General features: G+C 43.2%; 1 protein-coding gene across 10 annotated transcripts in view; it reads right to left on the reverse strand.

Annotated features, from left to right (window-relative positions):
- Positions 1-25,878, reverse strand: part of LOC126918311 (AF4/FMR2 family member lilli) — a 169,130-nt gene that overhangs the window by 130,188 nt on the left and 13,064 nt on the right. For 2 of the 10 annotated variants that reach the window (XM_050726026.1, XM_050726024.1), the window contains exon 1: positions 23,143-23,543. The exons of 5 other annotated variants lie outside the window; for them this stretch is intronic. In XM_050726026.1, coding sequence (XP_050581983.1) covers positions 23,143-23,255 — 113 coding nt within the window. In that variant the 5' untranslated portion in view covers positions 23,256-23,543. Of the gene's footprint in view, positions 1-11,683; positions 12,895-23,142; positions 23,544-25,878 lie in introns of those variants that run through there. 3 more of the 10 variants (XM_050726023.1, XM_050726025.1, XM_050726035.1) reach the window with 3 other exon arrangements.

Raw genomic sequence — 25,878 nt, forward strand, 5'->3', positions numbered from 1 at the left:
AATTTCATCCATTGATACGTCGAACTGTTTAATGAGAGTAATTGTAGTTCGATTTTGATAAACGTAATAAATAATAGGTATGTAGGTACAACAAGATACGCGAATAAAAAAGAAAGATACAAAAGGTAAAATACGAATCTCTACGTTTCATGCTTTGTATTTCAATACTATTTAATATCTCGACGATGCTCTTATTTTAGCAAATAAGAAGAGTTTGTAACGTTTAAAGGAGATGTTTATCGTAACATTAAAGAGGGAGATCACTCGTAACAATCGGAATTTCTTCGTATTTCTTTCGAGACTGTGATGTTTTTTAACGTTTAAAAAAATACAATCGAATCGGAGATGACTGAAAAGACCCAACAGGGTTAATACGATGTATCGGAAGAGTCGTACTAACGGTGTGCGAACGATCGACACTGTCAGGGTTCTCCGAGCTGTTTCTCGTCGTTCCTCGTATAAAATCCAGTCAGCGACAACCGGCAGAAAAGATTCAGCCGTGATACGATACATCGTTTTCGATTGGAATTTTCTCGCGATCTCCGTTAACATAAATATCGTCGAAGGAAACGAAGCAAACCAATTTACAATTACAAAACAAGACGTTGGACGAGCAAATTTTCAATGATGAAAATTCAACTTTCGCGGAAATCTATATTCTTTTTTGAAACGCAGGAACGATCGTTCGCGGCAAAGCAAATACGTTTGATCGTCGCATGAACGACGCTGTTATCGAGACAAAGGGAAAACATGATTCGATAAACATTTCCTCGTCTCCCTTTTTCGCGTCCATCTGTCCTGGCACAGGGACACGCGCGTGACACGCGAAAAATAAGCATCCGCGAATGGAAAAGCGATACGAGCACGTTTTCCCTTCTTTTTTTACCATTTCTCTTTTTCCATCGACTCTTTTTCGTATCCTTCGAACGGGACACACGCTGATAGAACGCGGCGAGCACGTCGCGTCAGCTGAACCATCCCCTAAGTATCAATCGTAGTTCGAATTAAACAGCCGATCCAATTAAAACATTATGCATCGCATCGCACGAAACGGCTACGGTACAAAAGGATAACGAGACTTGTCACATCGCAGGCCTCTTTCCAAAGTCGGAGAGAAAAATCCGACTGGATGGGGAAAAAGGAAAATCTGGTTGAAGAGCGTCTCTCCTAGCTTTATCACGAACCATAGTCCCTAGAACCTCGTCGAGCCGGTCAAAGGAATCAACAGACGATCATGTCAAACAATTATCCGAGTTCTAGTTTCAAAGGCGCTCGATTGAAAATTGATCTAACTTTTATTTGTAAGTTTAAACCTATTCGACGAACTAAGATGCAGTTATTTAAATCGTTTGAATATTTTAAAATTCGATCTTGAACTTTGCACGGAATAATCAAACCTGCTGTGTATTACGATCAGTCATTAGTCCTTTATACTTATTATAACAACGAAAGAACGACAAGGTATCGTGTACTTTGGAAAAAAACGCATTAACGAGACAGCGATTCGATCAACCCTGTGTAGGATTTGAGACAACGAACACGTATTATGTACGTAAGAGTTGATAAAACGAAGAACAAACGTCGTTCAGGCATGAAACGATATAGATACGCTAACTGAATTACTTATGACAACTACGACAGAGAACTTCTTTCTTACTTGAATTTCTTTGCTTTTGATAAGTACGTAGAAATTATATCCCCGGATAAAACTATGGCCATCGAACTGTACACCGTGTATCTCGTTGCTTATCACTGCGCCAGCAACGAGTCAGCCTTCTATCTTCAAACGTAGTCGCTTAAAAATCGATAGTAATCGAATTACAAGGCAAATTACTTAGCTTGTCTCGAACATCTTATCAACTTAAATAACCCTATCTCGCAGTAACTACTTCTTCTTCGTACATTTTTAATTATGAATAATTTTAAAAAAGAGGGCAGAGACAAGAAGACGTAAAAACTGAAACTATGTCAGATGGTAACTACTTGGAAATATGGTAAACCGGCAGTTAGGTTTAATAAATAAACGATTCCGGGCTAGCAACGCTACAGACGGAGGTTAATCGACGGAGAAGATTGCTATGAAAATATTTCAGGCGTGCAGCGGGCACGGTCGGTCTCCCTCGTCGACGACGTTCTCGAACGGACGTCGAGTTTCTCTACCCCCTTTCCTACCCAACTTCGTCGCTCTGGAATAGGGTGGCGAGATTCTAATCCCGCTTCCCGAGGCGTCCTTCGCGATTCTCGATTATACCCTTCCTCCAGCCGCTCCCCAGCCTCGACCAACGGTACTTCTGGTCAGAAGGTAAATGAACTGGGATAAGATGTCTCCGAAGAGAAACCTTAGAAATCGCGAAAGACCTCGGCAGCTTAAACCTGGCTAACGATCGGCGAACAAGGATATGGTCCTCGACGATATCGCGAAACGAACGACGATCCACTGTCATTCTCGGCTAAGTCACACGTACGTCGTTTGGAGTAGTTCAGACGCGCGCGTCGTCTACTTTGTATTTTCAATGGGTAAAATGGTCCCATTTCTATAGCTTACGACACTACCGACCAACCAGTCCATTCGACGAAATAATTATCGGTATCCGTATCGGTCGGATCAAAATCCCAGTGACAAACGCGTTTCGAAGCCGTCAATCGGGCGGTGCATCGTTATTTCTCGCGATAGGCGTCGACAAATTTAAACCACATTAATTAGTAGCTCGATCGATAATGACAAGGGACGATAATTACGATCAGGCGCTGAAGTGTAGCTCGCAAAAAGCCAGTAGAGAGGGAGAGAGAGAGAGAGAGAGAGAGAAGCAAGCTCTATCAGAGAACAAGGGGTTTCGCCAATGAAATGGAGTAATATCGATTTCACGCAAGCCGTGGCCATAGAGAGCAGGATGATTTCGGTGGCGCTCTCGAAAACGTCCAACCAACGATAGACCACCTTGCTGCAACCTATTCTACCAGCCTTGGAACCGTTTCAACTACGTTTGACTTAAAGGTTACGCTTGTTCTTCTCCCCATTCACAACGCTTCGTTCTACTAGGATCAAATGTATCGGGGACTACTGGAATCGACTCTGATCCAAGATCTGCCCACGTGTAACGAGCCACCTACGCTTGATAGCGGCTACCTGTTTCTCAGTATGTTCGTCTCACTCGAGAAGAATGGAAATAAGAAGACGGGGAAAAGGGTAGGGACCACGATGTTCGCAACTTCACCGTGCAAAACGACCAGCTTACGCCGCGAAACCCTATGTTTCCGTTTATCACGGTCAGATTTAAGAGGCGTTTTTCACCCCATTTCTACCCACGCGAAACACGACCTACGTGTACACCATTCTTGCGATCGTAAAGGAAAAGCTGAAATCACGACACCTTCTGCGGGCTATTGGATCGTTCTCAATGGGGAGCTCGTTGATACATTCATTACTGAGATGGAGAAACGCGTTTAACAGGGTTCTCGTGGAACACCCGAGGAACGATGTTCCTACGCATCGATGTACAATAATAATAAAGTGGAAAGTGTCTTGCAGTATCGAGTAGTCCGAGGAACAAAGGGACACTCGAGAAGTAAAAACACGAGAGGAAATAAAAAGTATTCCCTTGGACGGTATGGAGAGACTATAGTCGTTCGGCGACTGGTTCGACTAAATAAAATATAATCGGTATGGTGTGTAATACTCGGTAAAATCGATATAGGGTACAACCGGCGCGTCTTCAACCTTTCATCTTCAACGTCTATCTTCCTCCCGTTGCTCTTTCCATCGCTGCTCTTCCCCTTACGTTTACTCTCTCCCACGCGCGAAAGAGGGAAAAATCGTCCACTTTGGCCGCCGTTCCATTATAGATTCATCGTGCACGCGTACAAGCATCGTAAACCTTTCACGGTCTTTGTTTACTGGAATGGTAACGGAATTGCTCCGTTTCCTCGGGAAATATCCATGAATAATACCAGCCACCTCGTATCTTACCCACCACCATACCTAGTATCTTCCTCGCGAATCACATCGTGGATTACTCGATCACGTTCTCGAAGATTTTTAGCAATTTTTCACGCGATTCCTGCAGCATTTCATCCTTAAACGTGGAAACTAAGAGAAACACCAATGCAACTCTCTGACTCTCAAACTGGTCTTCTTTCTTTTTCTTTGTGTTGTTTTGTTTTTTTAACAGTGTACAAGCAGGTGTACTATTTGATTAGTTTTTAGATACGTACGCTCATATTCGTAAGTATCAAGACATCCGCTGATTTCATATGAAACATAATAGTCAACGTAGTTCATCGATCGGAATATCGCGTATCCGTGCAATCTAAATCAAATCGAAATCTAAATCTAGATCTAGATCTGATTAAAACAGCCATTTGTAAGAGTTACGGTAATACATTAATTCTAGTAATAATTTCTACGTACATTTTCCAATTTCAAAGTTTACCAATATAATCGTAATTGTCGAGTCTCGTAACAGCGCTAATGAAATTTCGATATGTTTCATATAATACACGTGATACAGTCATAAAAGGTGTCTACAAGCGTTCGAATGCATTGGAAAACTCGTACAGCTAGTTTTCTATAGTCGTACAGTAACTCTGCGATGGAAATTACCGTATTTTTTTTTTTCGTACCATAACAATTCTAAATGGGGAATTTTATTCTGAAAACGCGTACATATCGTTGCTTTGTGTTTCTCGTTTGGTCCGAGCATACAATAGTCGTGTAAAACTAATCAAAGGTTGATCGACCGAAAAACTACAATGGACAAATCGTCGAGCAAAGGACAACGAACCAAGGTTCGTCGGATCGATTCGTTCTCGTCGATGCGTAATCCGATTGTCATTCGAGTGATGGTAATACCCCTCGAGGTGTATCTAAGCAGAATAGACAACCGGTAGCTTTCAGTTTCCGAAATTGCAAACGACGAGGGCAACGACGAGGCGGATGAACGAGGTTCCGTTTATCAGAATGTCTTGTCAGCCACAGCCTTTATCGTCGACTATGGGGAGGAGATCGAGAAGGTCGTAGAACATAGGAAATCGAGGTGGAAGGAGATCGTCTGACGACCGTACCAGAGAGCTCTATCGTTGTTACACGAGCATTGTGCGCGTGTGTCACGCGTGAAGATATACCGAAGCGGACAGAGGAACGAATACAGCGAGCAACGTGCGTACAACCGCGTCGAATAAGACGGATTTTATCCCAGTGAATCAGTGTCTCGGGTACAATGCTTCGGATCGACAAACAAAAGGCCCCGTTCTACTTGAAAATGATCAATTATTAACGGTACTCTAAGCGTTTCCTCCCATTGTACTCGCTAATAATAACGCTGACATCCACAATGTTCGAGTAGCCCTAATTACGTGGATATTACACAGATCAGAAACTTGCAAACGCCTGTTCCAAGAATCTGCAATTCCTTTCGAAATCGAGTGGCATTTATTCGATAGAGGCGTTTACGAATTCCCCGCGAGTCTTTTCGTTGGAAGGTACAGGCGACGCGAGCGCGCGAAGCCAGGGTTTTACACCGTAAATTTGTGCTACAAAGAAAATACGGTATATGCGTTGCCTGTGTCGCGACCATCGAGTCAGAATCCCCAGCTTCTCTTCTAACAGGTTTATTATCGATATTGTTGTGTGTTAATTACCCAGCTCGATTAACCCTGTTAAATAGCTAATTTAATAAACGCGATAGACGTCGATTTCATCGCGACCTGCCGATTTCCAACATTACCCTCGCGCTATAGATATAACTTTCTACTCGATCGTGGCCGAGCTACGTATAATCACGCTCTGACAATTTCACCGGCGTTTACGCTCCTGTTTACGATCCTCGGGCAACGCGATAAAGTCGCTGGTATCGCTTGTTCCCCCGGAATTCGATAAAACGCCACGACAGTCTACTGACTGCAATAATTATTAGTTGAGATATCAGCTGGTTGATCTGCTCAACCGGTGCCCCATCCATTCTTCCACTTTTCGACGAAAACTAAGAAAAGGTAAGAAATAAAATCGCGTGTAACGCAGGTCGATGAACGTATTCTCGATCGATTTTACGCGATCATGGTGCGTTTCGATCCCTATGCACATCGACCAACGACGTTTATGTCCGACACCGTGTTTGCAAATACAAAGGCAGGTAATGCGGCCGTGCTGAGCGACTGAACACGTTACACTGCATTACAAATCGCGCGGAAACACGGCTGCGCTCGCACGCGTGTACACGCACGCATACGAACGCGATCGGTTGGCAACGCTGCGAATGCGTGCCCTCCGAACTGATTCTTCCTCTTACTCTCTCTCTCTCTCTCTCCCTCTCTTTCTCTTTCTCTCTTTCTCTTTGATTGCACGCTTTCGTTTACCTCCGATGCATCACCTGGCTTCTTTTCTAACTATATAAACCCGTACGCGACACCGCAGGATCGCATAAAGAACGATTCTCTCGGGTCGACGTTTGTCCCCATCGCCCAGAGCTTCCGCGAACGCAACGACAAACGAGCGAAACAAGTATATCCCGATAATTGTTCTTCGCCAGCGCGCTGTTATTGCTGGTAACGGGGATCGTGATTTTTATCAACGTTCGAGGCCACGAACGGTTTCACGGACTCGAAAAACTACGAAACAAGCGATGAAAAGGAAAATAGACACGGTATTTACCGTTATTTAGGGTGGATTAGAGACGATGAGATAGGTAGAATGCGATCAATAAGGAGATCGATCCATTAAGGAGTAACGTTGCGCTGACACAGCATCTCGTTTACCACTTGAAGGAATTCATTGGCGAAAATGAGGATAAACTTTTCAAGAAGGAACTCGAGAGATCGTAGATGGTACAAAGTGTAACTGCAGATAAATCTTTCTTAACTTTCGTTACAGATTTCCTGAACAACCTGATATTGCACGTCCATTTACACCGGTAGCTATTTTTCATTATAAAAGAGTGAAGTACAAAGGAAATTATTTTTAAAAAGGGATTGATACATCGTGGAAAAATGTATGCGTGAAGGGATTAATCGGAAACTGGTGACATTATCGAGTTGGCAACCCATGAAAATGGATGCCATACGCGCGAAATCACACGTCGGACGCCATCCCTCGCGGTAATAGTTTACACCCTGCGGATCTTTGTGACGTTAACGATACCGTGGATCGAGCGATCGCGATTTAATCGCGCGGTACGAGCAAGCGCGACCACGAAGACGACGAGCCGTGAAATTAGACGCGAAACAGAAACTGGAAGAAGTACGAGATGATTCCACGAGATTGAATTAGATCTCCGCGAGTCGATAGCGGCTAAATTTGCGATAATGGTTCGCGGGACTTTATGGCCATCGAGCGTTTTTCCTCTCTCACCCTCGTACTTCTGTAGACCAATAGGAGAAGATCGACTCCAAACACGTACGAGAGGGCAGGCATCGTGGCTATACGGGGTGAATAAGCAATAAAATCAAGCGTAGAACGGTGCTCGTTTTCTGCATACTTTATGTCCCCTACGTCGGCTCGCTAGGCATTCGCTGGCATACTTCAAGTGTTCTAAAGGTATGTGCAAGTTTTAGATCGGATCCTGAACACGCTCTGCTGTAGGTACGAGCTAGCGAACGCGCGTGCGCGCGAAACCGTGACGCGCGCGTTTTGAAATTACTCACGCGTCGTATCGTTCCGATTCGTGATCAACTTTTTGTTCCACGTTCCGACAGACTGGCTGATATCGAGTGTGACTTTCGTACGAAGGATATACTGTAACGAAGAAGTAGCTACGTTTTTCAGTAATTTAGGTAAAGCATCAGAAAATCAACAGAGAATCGACCAAACTCCAATCAGTTTTTGAAACGTGTTATAAATTTATAATCAGCTGTGTTGAGGTTATTCGGTATATAAAGAGAGAAAAACGCGTGGATAAAGTGTAAGATACAAAATATATATTTAATTTAATAGTGAAATATAGGAATACAATTTGAGCTGGTCCAGATCCGCACGCTGGCAGTGTTACTTTATAACTGAAAACCCCGAAGCCAACGTCGCCTGTCTACTGTTTATGGTCTGCCTCCCTGCTATTCTTTTGTCTATATGCTGTCGATGGCTTCAGCGCTTGAGAAAGCTAAAAAGACCAGATGTGGAGTTTTCCTAGAAGTGGTGACCACTTCAACAAGCTGATATTCGTATTAATAAACTTTAACACTTTTGTATACGAAACTTGTATCCTTTTCTCTCTTCCATTAAACACGATTTAAATATTGGAGCTGCCTCCTCATTACTGCAAGCTCTTAAATTACGAGTTTTGTTACGTTTGTAGGAAAAGTCACGATAGCTTGGAATATTTGAAGAGTAAACGTGTATACTACGTACTAATAATTAACATTCCCATGTAGCTAGTGTCGCGTTAATCACATTTCTTTGTTAATACACGATTCGTCATATCGTTGAACAGTATATTCGTCGTATCGTTGGAAAATTACTCGAGTTTTAAAAAGACACGAAAGCGTTTCTCTGCATTGAAATTAAAACCGTCGAAGCCAAGTAATTCTCATATTTCTAGTTTTTGTCGCGCAGCCATTGGATCGACTAGATATAAATTTGGTTATAGGGGAGGAATAAAAATGAACGAAACAGATTGGACAGGTTACGAGATCCAATATCAAAAGAAACGAACACACACTCGGTGGTGCATGGCGATTGAAATTTCTCATCGCACAAACTCGCGTCCAAACAAAGTAACTTGCACTGGGATCCGGTGTCGAGACAAGTGTCAGCTGGGAAAACGGGAACGCGTCAGAATCTGTTGCTGTGCTGCAAAAACCTGCCACTGGCAAAGCGACTCGCGTACCACCTAGTCGACGCTAATAAGCGATAATTGATTTCGAATCGTCGTTCGATCGGTGAAAACGTGAAATCCAACGAGATTGACGCGACATACGGTTTTGACGTTTAACGATTCTAATTAATGTACATTGATTACTTGCGGATATTTATGTAGTTATGAGAAATTTCATGTAAAAATGTACACGGTACGTAGACAGGTAGAAAATATTCGAAGTACTCGTTATAGTATTCTGTTAATAAAAGAAATTTTCCATCGACACGTTCGCTATCATTGTGAATTGAATCAAAACGTTCATCGTGGATAATATTTTATTTCTTGTATATCTGTACGATATTTGTTGAAAATGACAACGTGAGTTCGTGCTCGCCATCCATATGCAAATGCGCTAGTTATAATAAATAGTAACTAGAAGATAGTTCTAGATACAATCCATAGATTTAATCTATAGGTTTAAGACGTTCTTTTGTTTTTATCTCTAGTCCGTGTACATGTGAAAGTGCAATAAAGGTTTTTCGACTCAGAACGGTGTGATAGATTTATCCAAAGAATAAAATAATAGCTAATATGATCCTACCTCTGAATACAGAAATAACAACAATATTTAAATCTAAAAGCTAAAATTTATATACTACTCTCAAATACTAGATTCTGAATTAAATAATTATAAATTTTTTTTGATTGAATTTGTAGAATGTAAAATCTGTAAAATACCTCGGGAACACATTTGATTCTCGACTTTCAATTCAAATTAATCCCAGATATATTTACACGTGTTAAGCTCTATTTCTTTAAGTATGTTCATAAAGATATGATTTTGTATAGATATCCGCAGTCAAGTAATCAACGATCGTTTGGCCATTGTTTAAATTGTCAGATTATAAGGAAATTGTAGTTTGAATCACCTAATTGCGCGCACCATAGATAGTAACATTGCGAATGTTTTTCTCGGCTCAACAGGTAAGAATCCTATCCTATGTAAACAAGAACAAATCCCCGAATATCGTCGATAACCTCACCAGTTTATTACAAACCATAATACATTAGATGACTGTTGTTTTTCAGTGTCCCTGGACTGCATCATGTGTACAGTTATATACAAACAATGACTAAGGCTTATGGTGACGCACCCTCAAATCGTCTTACAAAACGAAAAGTCTTTTAGAAAGACACGTCTAAAATTACGAAAGCAAAACCTTTCTTGACTTACGTAAGAAATTTTTCGAAGCTAATATACATCTATAACACAAAAGAATAATTTCGTACGTGTTAGGTAGCTGTGATTACCATGAACAAACAGAGATGAGTACATTGTTGAGTACAATAGTGACGGTTGTAAAATCACGACACAAGGGTCCAAGTTCAAAATCACAAGAATCGTTCCAAATCGGAGAGTCGCCAAAACGATGCGATGATTCTTCCTCTTCGATTAAATATTTCCTCGTATCCTAGATAATCTATCCACATGCGCAACTCTCAATCAGTCGGATTGTCGGCGACGAAGAAGCGGCGAGACTTGGAACGTTCTCGTCGTTTCTCCACTTCGTCGCTCGAATTCCACACGCGATACTCCTCTCCGATGGTCGATGCTTCGCGCCACAAAGCACCACACATACTCTCAGAGAGAAGCACGCATGTCTTTCCTCTCGTCTTCCTTCTTTCGTTACTTGCCGCGTCGATACAATTCCCGATAATACTCGAGATGTTTATAGCGTAATTGTGATCGTCGTCTAAACCGAATCAACTAGAATCAATCGTTGGATTGCGAACGTTCGTGGAAATTTATGTAGATTTATAAATGCGATCTAAGTAGAGATTCGCTTCGTTCGCTAAATATTGTAACGAGTACCGTGCATTGAATAATTTATATATCTTTGTGTATTCTGTTGCGCTTTGTCGAGCTGCTATATTTTCTGTAAATTCACGAACATCTATAGTATATCTATTAATTATTAATAAAGGAATGTTTGTAAAAATTTGCGCTAACTTTACTTCGATACTATGTATTCCTAACGTTATTTAATCGTTTAATCGTCGATTTTGTCAATCGTCAATCAATCGTCAAAGATCGGTAAAGATCGGAAAAAGATATTTGGGAAAGTTTGCGAAAACAAAATGGAGGAAGAGATCGGTGAAAGAACATGGATTGCAGGGAAATGCGTATCTAGCGACCCCCACGCGACTCTCAGCAATAGCCGAGAGATAATTAAGTAGGACTCGTAGATGCTCCGCTAAAAATAGAGGCCGTCGTCGGAAGATGAAATCGTCCATGAATTAATCGGCAACGAACAGGCCCTCTCGTTTCACAGCGAGAAGCCCGAAGACAATGATGTACACAAAGAAAAATAATTATGTGGGGCACACATTTCGACAAAAAGATCGGCGTTCGTTTCCAAACGCGTTATCGTAGTAATATTGATGCGATCAACGGGCATCTAACCGTGTCAAGATCGATAAACAAGACGTCAATCTTCTGACTCATCCCCCATAATCGCGTCATTTTACCACCACGACGTGAATATACCTGCTCCTGCATACAATGACGTAGTCACGAATCTAAATCCCCCGACAGCCGGAAAATTCGCTGACACCCAGCACAGCGCCAAGCTAACCCCTATTTACAGCGAGCTGCTACGTTAAACGCGCCACTTTCCGTAACGTATAGAATATCTTATCGGGATAATAGGATATTATCGAGCCAATCTTTTTCGTGTTTTCCTCTTCGTCCATTGCTTCGTTTAGAAAATGTATATACATATCATCGCCGAAATGAAATAATTCTTTCATTTTGAGATCGAAATCGTCATCGCGAGCAATGAGAGCAGTAAAACGCAAAATACAAAGTAGCGAACGATGATTGTACTGTATAAACTTACCGTGGCTTCTTCATGGCTTGTCGATCGGCCTAACTCGGCGTGTCACGTGTTTCGTGTGTACGTCATTGGGAGTCGTCTCGTGGTGTTCACGAATCGCGACAAACGAAACTTGGGTGCGAAATCGACAAATCCGACGATCGAACGTAAAAATTCCCTAGATCGTTTTCGCGCGACTCACGCTACTCGGTGTAATACCCTCCCCCCTGTCTCTGTCGCACTCGTGTCTCTGCGCTGGCTCCTCGCACTACTTTTCTCTCGCTCCTTGTCACATTATTCTCCGTTTCGGTCTTCCTCGTAGCACACGAAGGGACGTGCTGTACGGTAGGGAACGCGAGAAGGAAAACTCTGGCAACGTCGCCTGGCTCACTCGCTCGCTCTTTTGCCTCTTCTTCTCTCTGTTACGTCGTCGTGCTGCCCGTCGATGTACACCCTGTGCCTCTCCACTCTTTTTCTCATTCTTCCACGCTCGTCCACCCGTCTGTCTATCTTCTTTCAACGTTCAACACCGAAAGATTGCACGTACACACGGAGTCAGGACGATACGGCGTGTACGGGACGTAACATACACCGGCAGAGCCACGCTTTCGACGTATGTGTCGAGCGCACCGCGCTCTGAAAGATTTGATACTCCCTTTTTTTCCCCGATTACAACATTCGCGTCACCGCGTCAAACCGCGTCTCGAGCACGACCGAGCTCACGGAATTCCGTGCTTTTTCAACCGATACACATTCGTGTCAGAAACCTCCACCGTAACGAACCGATGTATCACACTGTCACTCTATCTTTCTCCAACCAGAGGCCCGTGCGTGCAGTTTGTCTCACTTCATCGAGACAGAACACAGTGTCTCTCCATCTCTCTCACTCCTTCGGTAATGTTTTGTTTTTCAAGCATACACGCTATTTCCTCAGCACACGAATTAATTCCGATGATGCGAGTTACGACAAGGTCACACCAGCGATTTTCACACGCGCGACGATTCGCGCACCCTTAAATATTCCACCATGTTTCGATGTCACCTTCGGAGGTACTGTCGCTTGCTGGCGGTGGCGGAAGCCATATTGAGATCGCTGTTCGTGACACCGCCAGAGCGCCAATCGGTAGATGGACAAGAGGGACTGCGCGCACGCCGATTGGTCGAGTGCACCTGTTCCGTAGTCGCCATCTCCCGGCATTTCTCGACACCGAACCGTGCACCTTACTTATCGACGGATTGGATATCAGACGAATTTCACCGATGCACTTACTGTGATTAATTTTACGAATTTACATAGAGACACAGACTAACGAATAAAAGTATCGGTTCTTACGAATCAAACAAAGTGAATCAACTGCTTAAAATAGATATCGTAATTTCATTAGACATCTTGTTTTCTCAAATAAGGTATTATTTAAGTAGCAGATGAACAATGATAGGGTATTAGGTAATTTCTGTAATTAATAATTTTTCTCAATATAGACGACAAAGAAACATTTTGACAAATATCGAACTTGATTTTCCTATGCATATACGTATCTTCAATCGTGTATATTGAACTTTATACATCGCGTGATTTTAGGATCGAAAGCTTCTATCGACACGTTTTGTTTGACTGCTAGCAATACGATTTAAATTCCCACTCGTACACGACCTTACCCAACGACACGAATCGAGCATAAATGCATTACACGCGTGATGATAAATATTAATCGTATTCACTTCGAGCCGTTACTCGATTATGCAAATAATCGAATATACTTTGTATACTTTGTATCGTATCGTACGGTAACGGAGTCGCGACAGCCGATGCATGTTATTTTTCGTTTAAACCAATTAATCATGTTGAACGTTCTCAACAACCAAAATCAAAATATTATTTATTAAAGAACGCTAAATATTCGCGGTTCGTCATAAATTTTATAATTTGCATTAATATAACAGTTTAGTTTACGAGAATTCGCGTCGTACCATCGTTTATATAATCTATACGAGACAGAATGAACTTTATCGTCGTTGGAAATGACACTTAATGATAAGATTACATTCATTAATTTCTAGTAAATACGTGTGCAAAAAGCCGGTCTATCGACTAATAACGTACGTGGTACGTAACGTACGTTCTGTTCGGAGTAACGAAATTTTTATTTTCCTTGTTATACAGGAAACGCGTTAAAACCGTACAGAAACAGAACACCAGGAAACATCGGCATTGCGGTTGAATCCTGTTTCATGACGAGAAGTGAATGTACATCGTATCGAGCGTCGTTTGAAAAATGATCATGCTTTCGATAGCAAGTGGATATTATGCAAATGAAGTGGAAAAACCGCAGCCAAATTTTAGCAAATTTAAGATATCTTCCCGGATATTCGTAACTCTGATGTACCTAACGACAAACATATTTCACACTTTACACTCGCTATGTACTATTTATAAATATCCGGATAGTTTGGTTGATCTGTAGCAGCAATGTGTAAATTTCACTAAAATGTACAAATTAATAACAAAATAACAGAAGTATAAATCTAAATCATCTATTAAACAAAACGATAATAATATATTTTACCGTTTAGTACATATATTGGTATTTAAGTATCATTAATAATATTAATTTCGGAAATGTTTCTATTTAGAAGATACTCCTTCTTGATCTGTCTTAGGATTAAGAAAATTTAAAAACTTAATTTATTACTGGGATTAGAATTATATTCTGCTATAGGTACCTAAGACGATTACAAGAGACGTGGTCATTACAGTTCGATTTATCCATAATTCTGTACTTAAAACGTATCTCGTCAAAGACAAACGAGAGTCCGCATACTTTTGTGCGGTAGTGTACTATCTGCCGAATCGATAACTCGTAAGATTATTCGTACGTATAAAATTCCCGTTATCTGATATGTCTCTGCGTTTATTTTCGTGCTTTCGTTTGTGTACAAATATTCAAATCGTGTCGCGGAATCGCTTTGCAACGGTATCGGGGAAAACTACGTTCGAAGCCGCTTAGGAAGATTTCACGCGGTAATAGATCGTCTTTTCTCCCCTATTTCTTATCTGAGAAATAAAAAAGGGAGAAACAGGGAGGATTATGCAAACGAAGATCACAATGTACGTTCTCATTAGGCGACAAATTACTCATTTAGAGGCCAATGGAATCAAGTTAATCGTGATATCTCGTTTGTCTCACGTGACACTAAACCAGGCTATAGAGAGGTGGTTCGATTTAAAGGATACAGGCGCTTGATTAAAGCGAAATTAAAAGCTACTTTTAAATTTCGTAGACGCGGAACGGTGGAGTTGCCAGGGAAACGCCGTGGCGCCAAGTCTTCGATTTTGTCGATTCGAAAGCAGACGCTTCGCCGAGTCGCATAGAACAACGAGTACAGCTTGAAATTCGTGTCAGTTCGTAGGCAAATCGCGTTTGAGGGACGCGCCATCCGACCAGCCATCAAATCGATCAAGTAGGATTTACGCCCTCGGTTGTCGTAAAACACGACGACCAACTTTCCCCATTTCCCCGGCCTACCGCGACACGAAGATCCGAGACACACATGCGCGAATGGGTATGCAACAAGTCTACGCTACTTTGCTACATCTTACGTGCTCTCTACTCTCGACTGCTCGAGAAACGTCGAGGAAGGAAGGCTCTTTCGCGTAAAACCTTCACAACGCGCAAACCTAAGTCAAACCAAATCTAGAATTACATTCGTTACGTTAATCCAAGGACTGACGGTAGAATGGAAGAAATATCGTGAGCCAGGCGGGAAAAAAAGGTACGCGCAACAAGTCTACGCTACTTAGTTCCGTCTTTGCGCGAGGGAATCTGATCTGATCAGTTCGAACTTTGGACGAACGTTGACAACACGGTTTTACGATAAAGAATAAGCGTTTCATTCTGGAGGAAAGATGAAAAGGCGAAAACAGCTTGATTTTTCCGATTGAACTCGGAATTACATTTATTATGCTATGGTTGTACCGGGGACAGGATCGAGAGACGTCAGAGATCATGTAGAAAAGGACATGCAACAAGTCCTCCCGTCAATGGCCTCTTTCGGACGTTCCTCCTCTTTCGATGTTGCCTACGTCACTGGTGACGCACGACTTCCGCTACGTCACGCGTACGCGCCGCCCATCACCGTGTACTATCTCTCCTTTCAGTCCCCGTGTTCACCTCGGCACACACGCCGACCAGATAAAAACGAAATTCCGATTTTCACCGCCCACGAAGAGAGATTCCTAGGCGTCGCTTCTTCTACTTCTTTCATCCTCGAGAGCCGAGCGACATTCTCGCGCAGTTGCTTCTTGCAACGATCGCCCGTTTACGTGGCGATACTTTTGTTTTGCTTTCGGTTCACCGAGCGACTCGAGCAGACCGTATTTTGACGAACGCGAAAGTTACCGATCGTCTTTTTATCGAGACACGTTCAAAGCCGATAAACAAGAGCGGCGGCTCGTTCACCGGTCAGACATCGATCCATTGTTGGCCGGTATACGGCGTCGTTTCCGTTTAAAGGGCTACAGAAAAGAGGCGAGCCAGTGTAACTCGACCTCATTGAAGAAAGCTACCTGAATCGTTTTAAAAGACTGCCACGAACCAGCCTGGCCAGGTTTTTTTTCGGCAAAGAGGAAAATCGGTTTCGACAGGAACCCTTCCAGTATCTTGTTTAATCCGGCGATATCGATAACCTTTGATCGAATTACCTTGACTCCCGCGTGGAGAACACAAACGTTTGAGCCGGCTAACGATTATCTCTGTCAAACGAACGAGTAGATGGAGGCTGTTCGAGACATTGATCTATGTCGTTCCTGACAGGAGAGAAAGACAAACAGCGATCGAATAGAACAATCGTTTGAACGTTTCACGATTAGTGCCGATCGTGATAAGAAGAAAGGGAGAAAAAGAGAGGAAAAAGAAAGGGAGAAGGAGACGCGACAGGGACAAACAAGGAGCTGTTTCTAAAGTTCGAACGGTGCCGCGGCTACGCTAGAAAAAAAGAAAGGGGAGCGCAAAGAAGAAAGGACAGCGAGGTGGAAACAGAGCTAGAAAGAAGGAGAGAAAGAGAACAGGGGGCAGGAGGAGGGATGGAGCGAGTCCCTCTCTATTGATTTCCTGCCGAGGGTGGGCCAACGAAGGGAGGATTAAGTATCGGCTCTCTCGTTGCTGCTTTTCCCTCTCTGTCTCCCGTTTTCCCCTTTCCCCTTTTTCGCTCCTTTACCGGCTCTGCAGCAATTCGACCAGCACTTGCCCGAGACGGACAAAGAGGGACGAGAAGAAAGAGCAACGATCAAGCCGAAAGGAGGAAGAGGAAAGAAACGAAAGAACGAGACGGAAAAAGGAACAACTGTGCGTATTCCTCTTGGCTACGACTTCCACCTTCTCTTTCTCTCTCTCATTTTCCCTCCCACTCCTTCTTACAGCCTTGTCCCTTCTCTCTTCGATCCCACCATGTCCATTCGTTTTTCTCTGTCCTTTCCACGTTGTACACGCGTGTACCGAATGTCGACGACTTTGTGGTGGTAAACACAGCCGCCGTAATGCAACATGGTACACGCTGAAGCGCGAACGTGGTGGGTCCCCGTAGCGCTGGCAGTGGCGACTATCCGATGGTGGAGAGTGCAGTCAGCGTGCTCGCAATAGAATGGTGAGAGTAAGGCAAACACACTGACAGTCATAACGATAGCGACTGCGGTAGGTACGTTGAGAGACAGCGACATCGAATACACGTAGACATAGAGTACATACGCAGATAGATGGTGCGCCAAAGGATATAAGTATTGGTGTCACAAGTACAGCCTCCGTCTGACGCTGTCTACGTTCGATAGTAGCGGCAGCGAAAGTAGTAGTAGTAGCAATAGTATTAGTAGCAGTAGTAGTGGAGTAGTAGTAGTAGTAGTAGTAGTGTAGCGAGTACCATAGTAGGAGTAGTAACACCAACAGGATAGGTGCTGGTAGTAGTAAACTTGCGTACAAGCGACGTGACGTCAGAACCCGAGCAGCGTAACCCATGAATCCGCACCTCGTCCACTCCCTCCCACTACTCCGGGCCACCCTAACCGCTAACCTCCCTCGTGCATCCAGATACTATCGATATTACTCCACTACGCGTAACGTAGACAAATTAATGGAGCAAGCTCGTCAAAGGGGCGGGCGCGTGGCGCCTGCTAAACCGTGATTTCTTCGGGATTTACAGGATCTGCCTCGCGACTACCTCTTCCGTATTTACACGTTCGGATCACACGCCAGCCACTCCGCAAAGATTATCCAGATCATTTCGGTCGATTAAATCAGTCGGTACATTACGTCACGGATATTAATTCTCGAATCCGCGTAATTTTATCCCTTTCTCCCTTCCCCCTCCCCTCACCCTTCCATCCATCCTTTCACGATCGGTATCGGCGATCGGGTTTCACGAAAGATCGTTAGATATATCTCGCGACAGCTTGCAATGAATTTCATAGGCGGCAAAGTGATTTAAACCATAATTCACCGTCGTCTACTTTCCGTTCTATCACCTACCGCCTTCCGCCAACCTAGATATCGCCGATATTAATGGACCGACCGTGGCAAACCAGTTGACGCTGAGTTACAAGGTATCAGAGATTACAGCGATTAGTTTGCACCGTGGTTACCTAGATATTCCTATCCGCTGCTATCATCATTCCCGTGTACAGCGAATTAGTTGCTAACGCACAGACGTCTCTAATAAAAATCTAGCGCTATCGGGTTTGTAATTTGACAAGGACGATTGTCTGGATCGTGAAGGTATCGAAACACCTTCGAATCTACATGCATCGAACTGCATTTTTCCTAGCACCCGGTATATATCGTTGACGTAACTTACGCTACACGAAGAGTCAATTAACGGGAACTGTTTTATCGGATCAGCGTCGATCAAGTTCCGACCACAATGGCGAGGAACGCGAACAGATCACGGCGTAAACGTTGGCACGTGGGATTACGATGACGTTTCAACGAATATTACATTTCATTTACAATTAATAGGGTGTATTTATTTGCGTGGCTGGCGCGCGCACACCCCACAGTCACGCGTGCCAACCAGACGTTATCGATTCAATAACACGCGGCCGAACAATGCCACAGGATCTAACGCGATTCCGTCGCTCCATTTAATACGATTTATCGACGATACCTCGAATTATTCAGCCAATACGCGACGAAGGACGAATTCTTTTGGTAAACTAAACGAACGATTAAATCACTCTACAATTCATCTGTGTTTAATGGGTAATATTCTCACTTCGTTTAACGTAAAATTATTCCCTCCGACTCTTGAAATTAGTTCCACGGTTGAAATTGGAGCGAGAGTTGCCGTTATCATTGACCCGTGATCTTTGACTCGATCGAATACGAAAAATAAAATTGCTTTAGGTATTCGTCCGCTGAAAACTGTGACATTGTCATAATGAAATTGGCGAGGCTTCCCTGTTTCCCGTGAGCCATGAAAATGGCACCAAACATATAGATCTATTCAAACGGATTTGAATTTACCTACATATATAACTCTTTAACATTTTGGTCCGATAAACGACTAAATATAGTACTAGAAATTGTGCGTTCAAAAAGTCATCGCAGTTATAAATGTTAATCTCTCACAGAAAGTTCAAAATATATCATTTTTGTAATGTAAATAAGACAATTATTTTCTAGCACGTTCATTCTGAATTCTCTATCGTTTTATCGCGCGTTCAAGGAATTAATACGAGCATTAGATTCGCTATTTCAATTCGTATATCCAACGTCTCTTATACTGGTCTGCTAATACGTTCAACAAACAAGAGTACTCGGGAGAAATACGTAAGAATCCGCGATTTCTATACAGTGTAGGGCGTTGCTCCGTAATAGACGCGTAGCGAACTCAAACGCGAATTTGCCAAACGAGAAACTTTGCCTTTGCTACAATTTTACTAGCCCGATCTGGCAGTAGTTCCATCGTTACATCGCTTTGACATCGCGCGTTTTGATTCGCCGATAGGTCGTGGACATTGGTTTATCGCCAGCGTCATAACCCTTTAGACACGAAGGAAACCAATTAAAGCAACTACCATACATCGAGGGACGTAGGCCGGAACCGCGGCCATGAATTTACGAAGCATGTTGCACTTACGGTTTGCACGCTCGTTTCACGTCATCCGCATTCTCTGACGCTTCTATTTTTACCTTATTATTATTTTCTCTTTTCTCTCACGTTTCGTTTAGCAATGGACAATAGCGACAGCACGATGCGTCAAAGATGCAACAAGAATTTCGATAAGGGCAGCTAAGGAAACGAACGGCGAGTATCTACCGCAAGGGCTGAACTTTCGAACGATCTTATCGATTTCCAGTGGGAACACGGTCACGCACAGATGCGCAAAATGAATCAAGAAGAAAGGGACGAAACGATAATGCACCGTCGTCCACGATACTGCACCATTGATTTAGTAGTGGTTATCCGAGCTCCCCTTGCACACCGACAATGACTCATAGTTGCTCGTCTGTGTCGTTAAACACGATTCTTCGGCCGCGAATGCATCCACGCGAAGAGATGCTCTTAGAAATTTAAACGATAGCCATTCTGCGCGTCTACGCGCTGCTTTTATCCGTTGCCCCGTTATTCGAGCAACTGCGCGAACCAATCGGTCGACGCTCGAAAACATTCAACGTTGATTCTGATAAGAGCGCTATCTTTGACATCTGACGAGTTCGCTTTCATTCGGATCGTTGTCGATTTGAAAAAAACCTATATAGCGCGTATGTTTTCCCTCGTATAGCGTAGCCACTGAAGCAACGAAGGTAGCCGCAACGTTTAGACGTTAAATAAAGAAATTCCAAGAGAAAAAGGGAAAAGAAGAGATCAACGATAGGCTGTTAAAAATCAAGTAACGAGAGGTTGCGACGTGATTGTGTCCCGAGACATCGATACGTCGAAGATGACAGATGGAGAATGAGGAGGATGAAGAGGAAAAAAGAAGCAATGTCTTTGTCGTGGGAAAAGACAGTGGGATGACCCCACGTATACGAGACATTCTGCCTTGCGACGAGTATGTGGGTCGAGAAATGCCGTACGCGCTAAATATATATCGGGCGCGTACACGCACGCAACTTTTGCGTATCAAGGCGTCCAAGAAGTCAGAAGAAAGAGGGTCATCAGAGGCAACAAGAAAGGATCGTTTCTTTCTTTCTTTCTTTCGAGCACGCGAGAGAAGAGAAAAACAAGATCGTGCTCTATGTCAGATTTTTTCCTCTTTCTTGGCGTTCGCGCGAAAGAGAAAGGAGTTGAAGGAGGAGACGACCGAACGCTGGGTAAAGCGACTCTGCCGCGGAGAAATCGATTCGTCAATCTGTCATGGCCGGGACCTTTGCATCCTTTGCCGGTATGCGTGTTATTTACGTGCCTTCCGAAAATCACGTTCGAGTAACTTTCCAGCCACCACGTGCACCGCTTCCACGAAGCAATCGAAGAGTTCGAAACAAAACGCTCGTCCGAACGAAAACGTACCGAACGAAATGTATTCGCCCCCCAACCATGGTTACGAGCTTTTAATAATAAGAGCATCGCACGAGCTTCTTTACGGTTTCTCTTTCTCTGCTTTTCTCTTTCGCGTTGCACTCTGTCTAGCACGGTGGTCCTTTCCGAGATAGATAGCGCGATTATGTAGTGCGTGCGGCGTCAACGTTTAATTATACAACCCCCGACAGTTAATTAGCAAGTTAATGGAGGAAAAGAGGAGAAAGAGAAGGAAGAGAAGCGTGGAATAGGACGAGAAGGTCATAATCAAGCAGAACGAGCAAAGAAAACAGTATAGAAGCGAGCAGCGATCGTTGGCTCTGAACCTAAATGAGGGAGCCAAGGTTGAGCGCGAAACGATGCCTCGAACGACCGACCGAACGAAACGAAAACTCGCGCAGCTACTTTTAACGTTCGACGGTCCTTTCTCGTTTGTTTACCCGAGAATTTACCGACAGCTGGTAACTGACCTCGTGCAAAACACGAATCACGTTGCTCCGCACAGGGAGACCACGCAAAATTGATACTGATGATGCAATCTCGAGCAAACAGCCGACTACGACAGCGAGACGTGGAAACTCTGTAGGAAAAAAATTTACGTTCTATCCGACTGGAAACATCTGCTTCGATTTTTACTACTTTTCTTTCTTTTCGTCGCATCTGCATTGGAAATTGAAACGATAAATTAAGCGAACAACGATAGACAGGAACGTTCGTGCCACGGATCGTTTAGCGAACGCAGGCTCGGTTCTCGGGAAAATGGACGGCTATAAGCAGATTCGAAAAAGAAGAGTTAAGAGAGACGAAATACAAGTAGCTCTCCTCTGCGATAGCCTGCAACGAGGGTGAAGGTTTACGGCGGAATTATAAACAGCCGAAGGTCGGTATTACTGGGAAAACAAATTATAGCGCTTTCACGCGCGAAAACGCACACTCGCAAGATCGTTGTCCAAATATAAATTGGTGCTTTTTTATCGAACCGCCGATATCGAATTCTATCGATCGCAAAAGTCTGGCAAATACGAACAGAAATCTCAATTAGACGGACGATGAATATATTCCGCGAGATCTACTATTAGCCAAATACTTCGTCGAATACTCGAATACCAAGTTTAGGACAAATATCGTTTCTGATTCGAAAAAGAAACCGGATTAATTGATAAGGTTTCATCCACCCAATTCGTTTTATCCAGTAAATATAACATGGTATCGTAATCGTTCTGTTCTTGTTTTTATCAAACGTTTTCAACGATAAAATTGTTACAGTTACGAGGCTTGGAAACTTGCGAGAAATACTTCAATAAAAACATTTATGATACAGCAATCATGGAAATCGAAAACAACAAAACATTTTCTTCTCTGGCAATTTCAATTTGAAATATTCTCGACAAACAGTGGTGGTATACTACTCGGGATAGAAGAATGCGATGGTATCAAAGGTCAAACACGAGTTCGACACGATCAGGCGTAGCAAGCTAGCGTCATTTGAATCACCTGTGTTTCAACATCTTAAAATTCAATTCTGAACCGTGCACAGAACATTGTATGTTATGTAACATCGTTAATTTTTATACAACTTGTATATTTTAGGGAGAAGAGATATGAAAATCAGGCAAACGATTCGAATAACTTTACGATGACTTCAGTCAACGAGAAGGTATTGCACGTATAAGAACTAATATATCTACATACGCTATATACACGTACTTATGATAATTACAATTGAGAATATTAACATTAGCTAATAAGAAACAAACTGATTACCGTTTGATAAGCAAAAGTTACATGCTTGTAGAAAATTATAGTCGTAAAATTATGTGTCAGTGTATAGCATATATATTACTGTTTATCACAACCAACAATAATAAGTTAGTTTATCTTCAAGCGCAGACTACTTAAAAATTGTTCATAAACAAAGGCATATTACTTAACTTGAATGAAATATTCTTTTGAAACGAATAACCTGATTTTACCTCATGGGACATCGCTGGTCGAATCGACGGTACGTTTGATCGTGGAGTCCAGGTGAATCGAAACAATCGTCGGATAGTTTAACGCAGAGGAGTTGGTCGAGCGGTTGGTTCATTGGCCAGACCACTTGTCGCCTTGAAGGCAGTCTCGCCTGGTGTTACATTCGTATTCCGCTCGTAACGCGACTTGCCCCGAATGCTGATAATTTAATAACACGGCCGTAATTTACGATAAACCGATTTTCTCTTAATTGCTTTATCATTCGCGTTACTGCGTCACCGTCTGCGATCGCTTGCTCGGTCTTTTGGAGCGGAGAGAGGCTCTCAGCCGACCCAAAGTAGGAAACCTCGGAAAGGAGAGAGAGAGAGAAGAACATCCGTGAAGAGTTTCAGAGCGCAGAGACTGCTTCGAAACGTACACGTTAGAGCGTACTTGCACGCGCAAAACCGCCTTACCCGTTACCTGACGGAAACTTTCACTCGCCTAAGCAACGTAAACAAAGCACGCTCGCAAATGACCGTGCAGATTAGATACCTTCAATTACTTCGTCCGAATAGTCTTCGTTCCATTACTTCGATCTTTCCACTGGTCGCTAAAATTATCAAAAGTCTGAAAGTTTAATACCGAGGAAAGCGCGTACGAGGAGTCGAGATTAGATTTGTAATCGAAAACGGAATCGCGAAAGAGGAACAAAATATTATTAAATACGTAAAGTGCGACGTAGGTTTAAGTAATATTTGATTAAAATTAGATTCTCAAAAGATTAACGTTTCCATGTCACGACAGACGAGAGACGAGATTAAGAAGAAACGATAAACTTGCAGCGAAAGGTCTTTTCAATGGTATGGTATACCATAAAGCGTTCTATACTCGGAGTTAAAGGGATTTTGCGTTACTTCCGGACAAAGAAGTTCTCGACCCGAGAACGGAAGGAGAGGGACGGTAAAAGTCGTAACGGGTACGAAACGACTATGGTAGCCCATTACGGGCTTCAAATATTTTCGTGCAGGCGACGCGTCTGAAATAGCCCAACGACCAGGAATTTATTGGGCATTCTCGTTCCAAGATAGGAACAGCCTACCGATGATCCTGTAGATCGAGCGGAACGGACAACGTGGACGGTATTCGCACTTCAGCTGGTTGCAGTGCGAGACTCGCAGAAACGACGAAACGGGCCGAGGGGACCAAAGGCAAAGGGAGAAGGCGTGAAACGGAAAGGGTGCGAGGAGAATCGAGACGAAGAGAATAAAGAGAAGGGTGGAAGCATCCTGAGAACTTGGATCGATGCCGTGTTATCAAATCACGTCCTTCGCTTTCCGTCTCCTTTGCTCCTCGCCTTTCTTTCTCTCGTTCTCGATTGTTTCGTCTCCTACTCATCCTTCCCCCTCTTGCTCATCCCCTTGTTCGCCCTCGCCTCGGCCTTCCCCAACCGAACGTCTACACGAAGCTGATTTATGCTACCACGTTTTTGTATTTCCTCGTGCCTGTTGTAAACTTCTCGAAATGAGCGTCTTCGGCAAACTCGTTGAAAGAACTCGAAATAGAGTGGAATATGTCGCGAGTTAACAGTCGTATTTTCTTTGACAAAGGAACCCGTCTTGTATGCAAACGAAATTCGGCCAGGGTCCCCCAAAGGTAGGTACCGCTCGACAGATGTAAATGAGGGTAATGCCGCGCCTCTTTGCGACCAAGGTGTAATACCTACAACGCGTTTAGACGGTCGGTGAACGAACAGGAAATGAAAATATTCACGAGTCGTGAGACGGTCGAGTCTAGTTTGTTATATCGATCCGTGAGCAAGTAGCATGAGAGGATCGTTAAACGAGTCGATGAAAATCGTCGATTTCTAGTCAAAAATAATGTCGCGCCGATAAAAAAGCTGGTCGATCGACGCGATAACATCGAACTGATAAACAAAAATTTGTCGCTATCGGGTCGATGTGAAGCGTACGGTTCCATCGTGATTCCTAAATCACAACGCGTCAGAGATAATTTTATTCTCCGTTTTGAACGGCAATGAATTCCAACGACATTATGCAATGGAATGCGCGAAACGTGCCGACAGGAGCAACAAAAGTAACGTTTCCCGTACTTGACCCGGATCTTCGACCGCCAATCCAAGGACTTTTTGCTCGTGATAGCCTGTATACGTGTCTATGTGAAACGTATCTTGGGTAACGAGACCGATAACGAGAGACAAATAAACGAAAGACGGGTGTTGGTAGGTTGTTGAAAAGCAGGTGAACCGACTAGCGCAAGAGAGACTGGAAACCGTGGACGAGAAGTCAGAGCCACGTTGCTCAAACCGGATGATTCCCGCAACTCTTCAGGGGCGGGAGAGACCTAACGGAACTTTTCTACGCGATCCTGACGTCACTGAAACGCGAAGAACACGAGAGCCTCGACATTTTTACCGCGCGAAACTGTAACGCCTAACGCGGTGACTCTGTTTCACATGCTTCTGTGCACCGGACATTTCCAATAGCTATCCGAAAATAAATAAGAATGACGCAAAAGAAAATAATTATAAACTTTAGTACTCTTCGATGTCAAACACCTCGATAGGACGTTTTATTTGAAACCTGAAATTTCTCTCTATTTTATAAATATAAGAAAATCTGTATAAAAGAAAAGACATTTTTCAACTTTCAACCAGGTCGTCTCGTAACCAAAAATTTCTATAATCAATTTCAAATTGAAAAACAAACTAGAACCAAAACTTCTCTAACGCGCTCTTT

The sequence above is a fragment of the Bombus affinis genome, chromosome 7 (assembly GCF_024516045.1).
Source record: "Bombus affinis isolate iyBomAffi1 chromosome 7, iyBomAffi1.2, whole genome shotgun sequence".
In the NCBI taxonomy this organism is placed as follows: Eukaryota; Metazoa; Arthropoda; class Insecta; order Hymenoptera; family Apidae; genus Bombus; species Bombus affinis.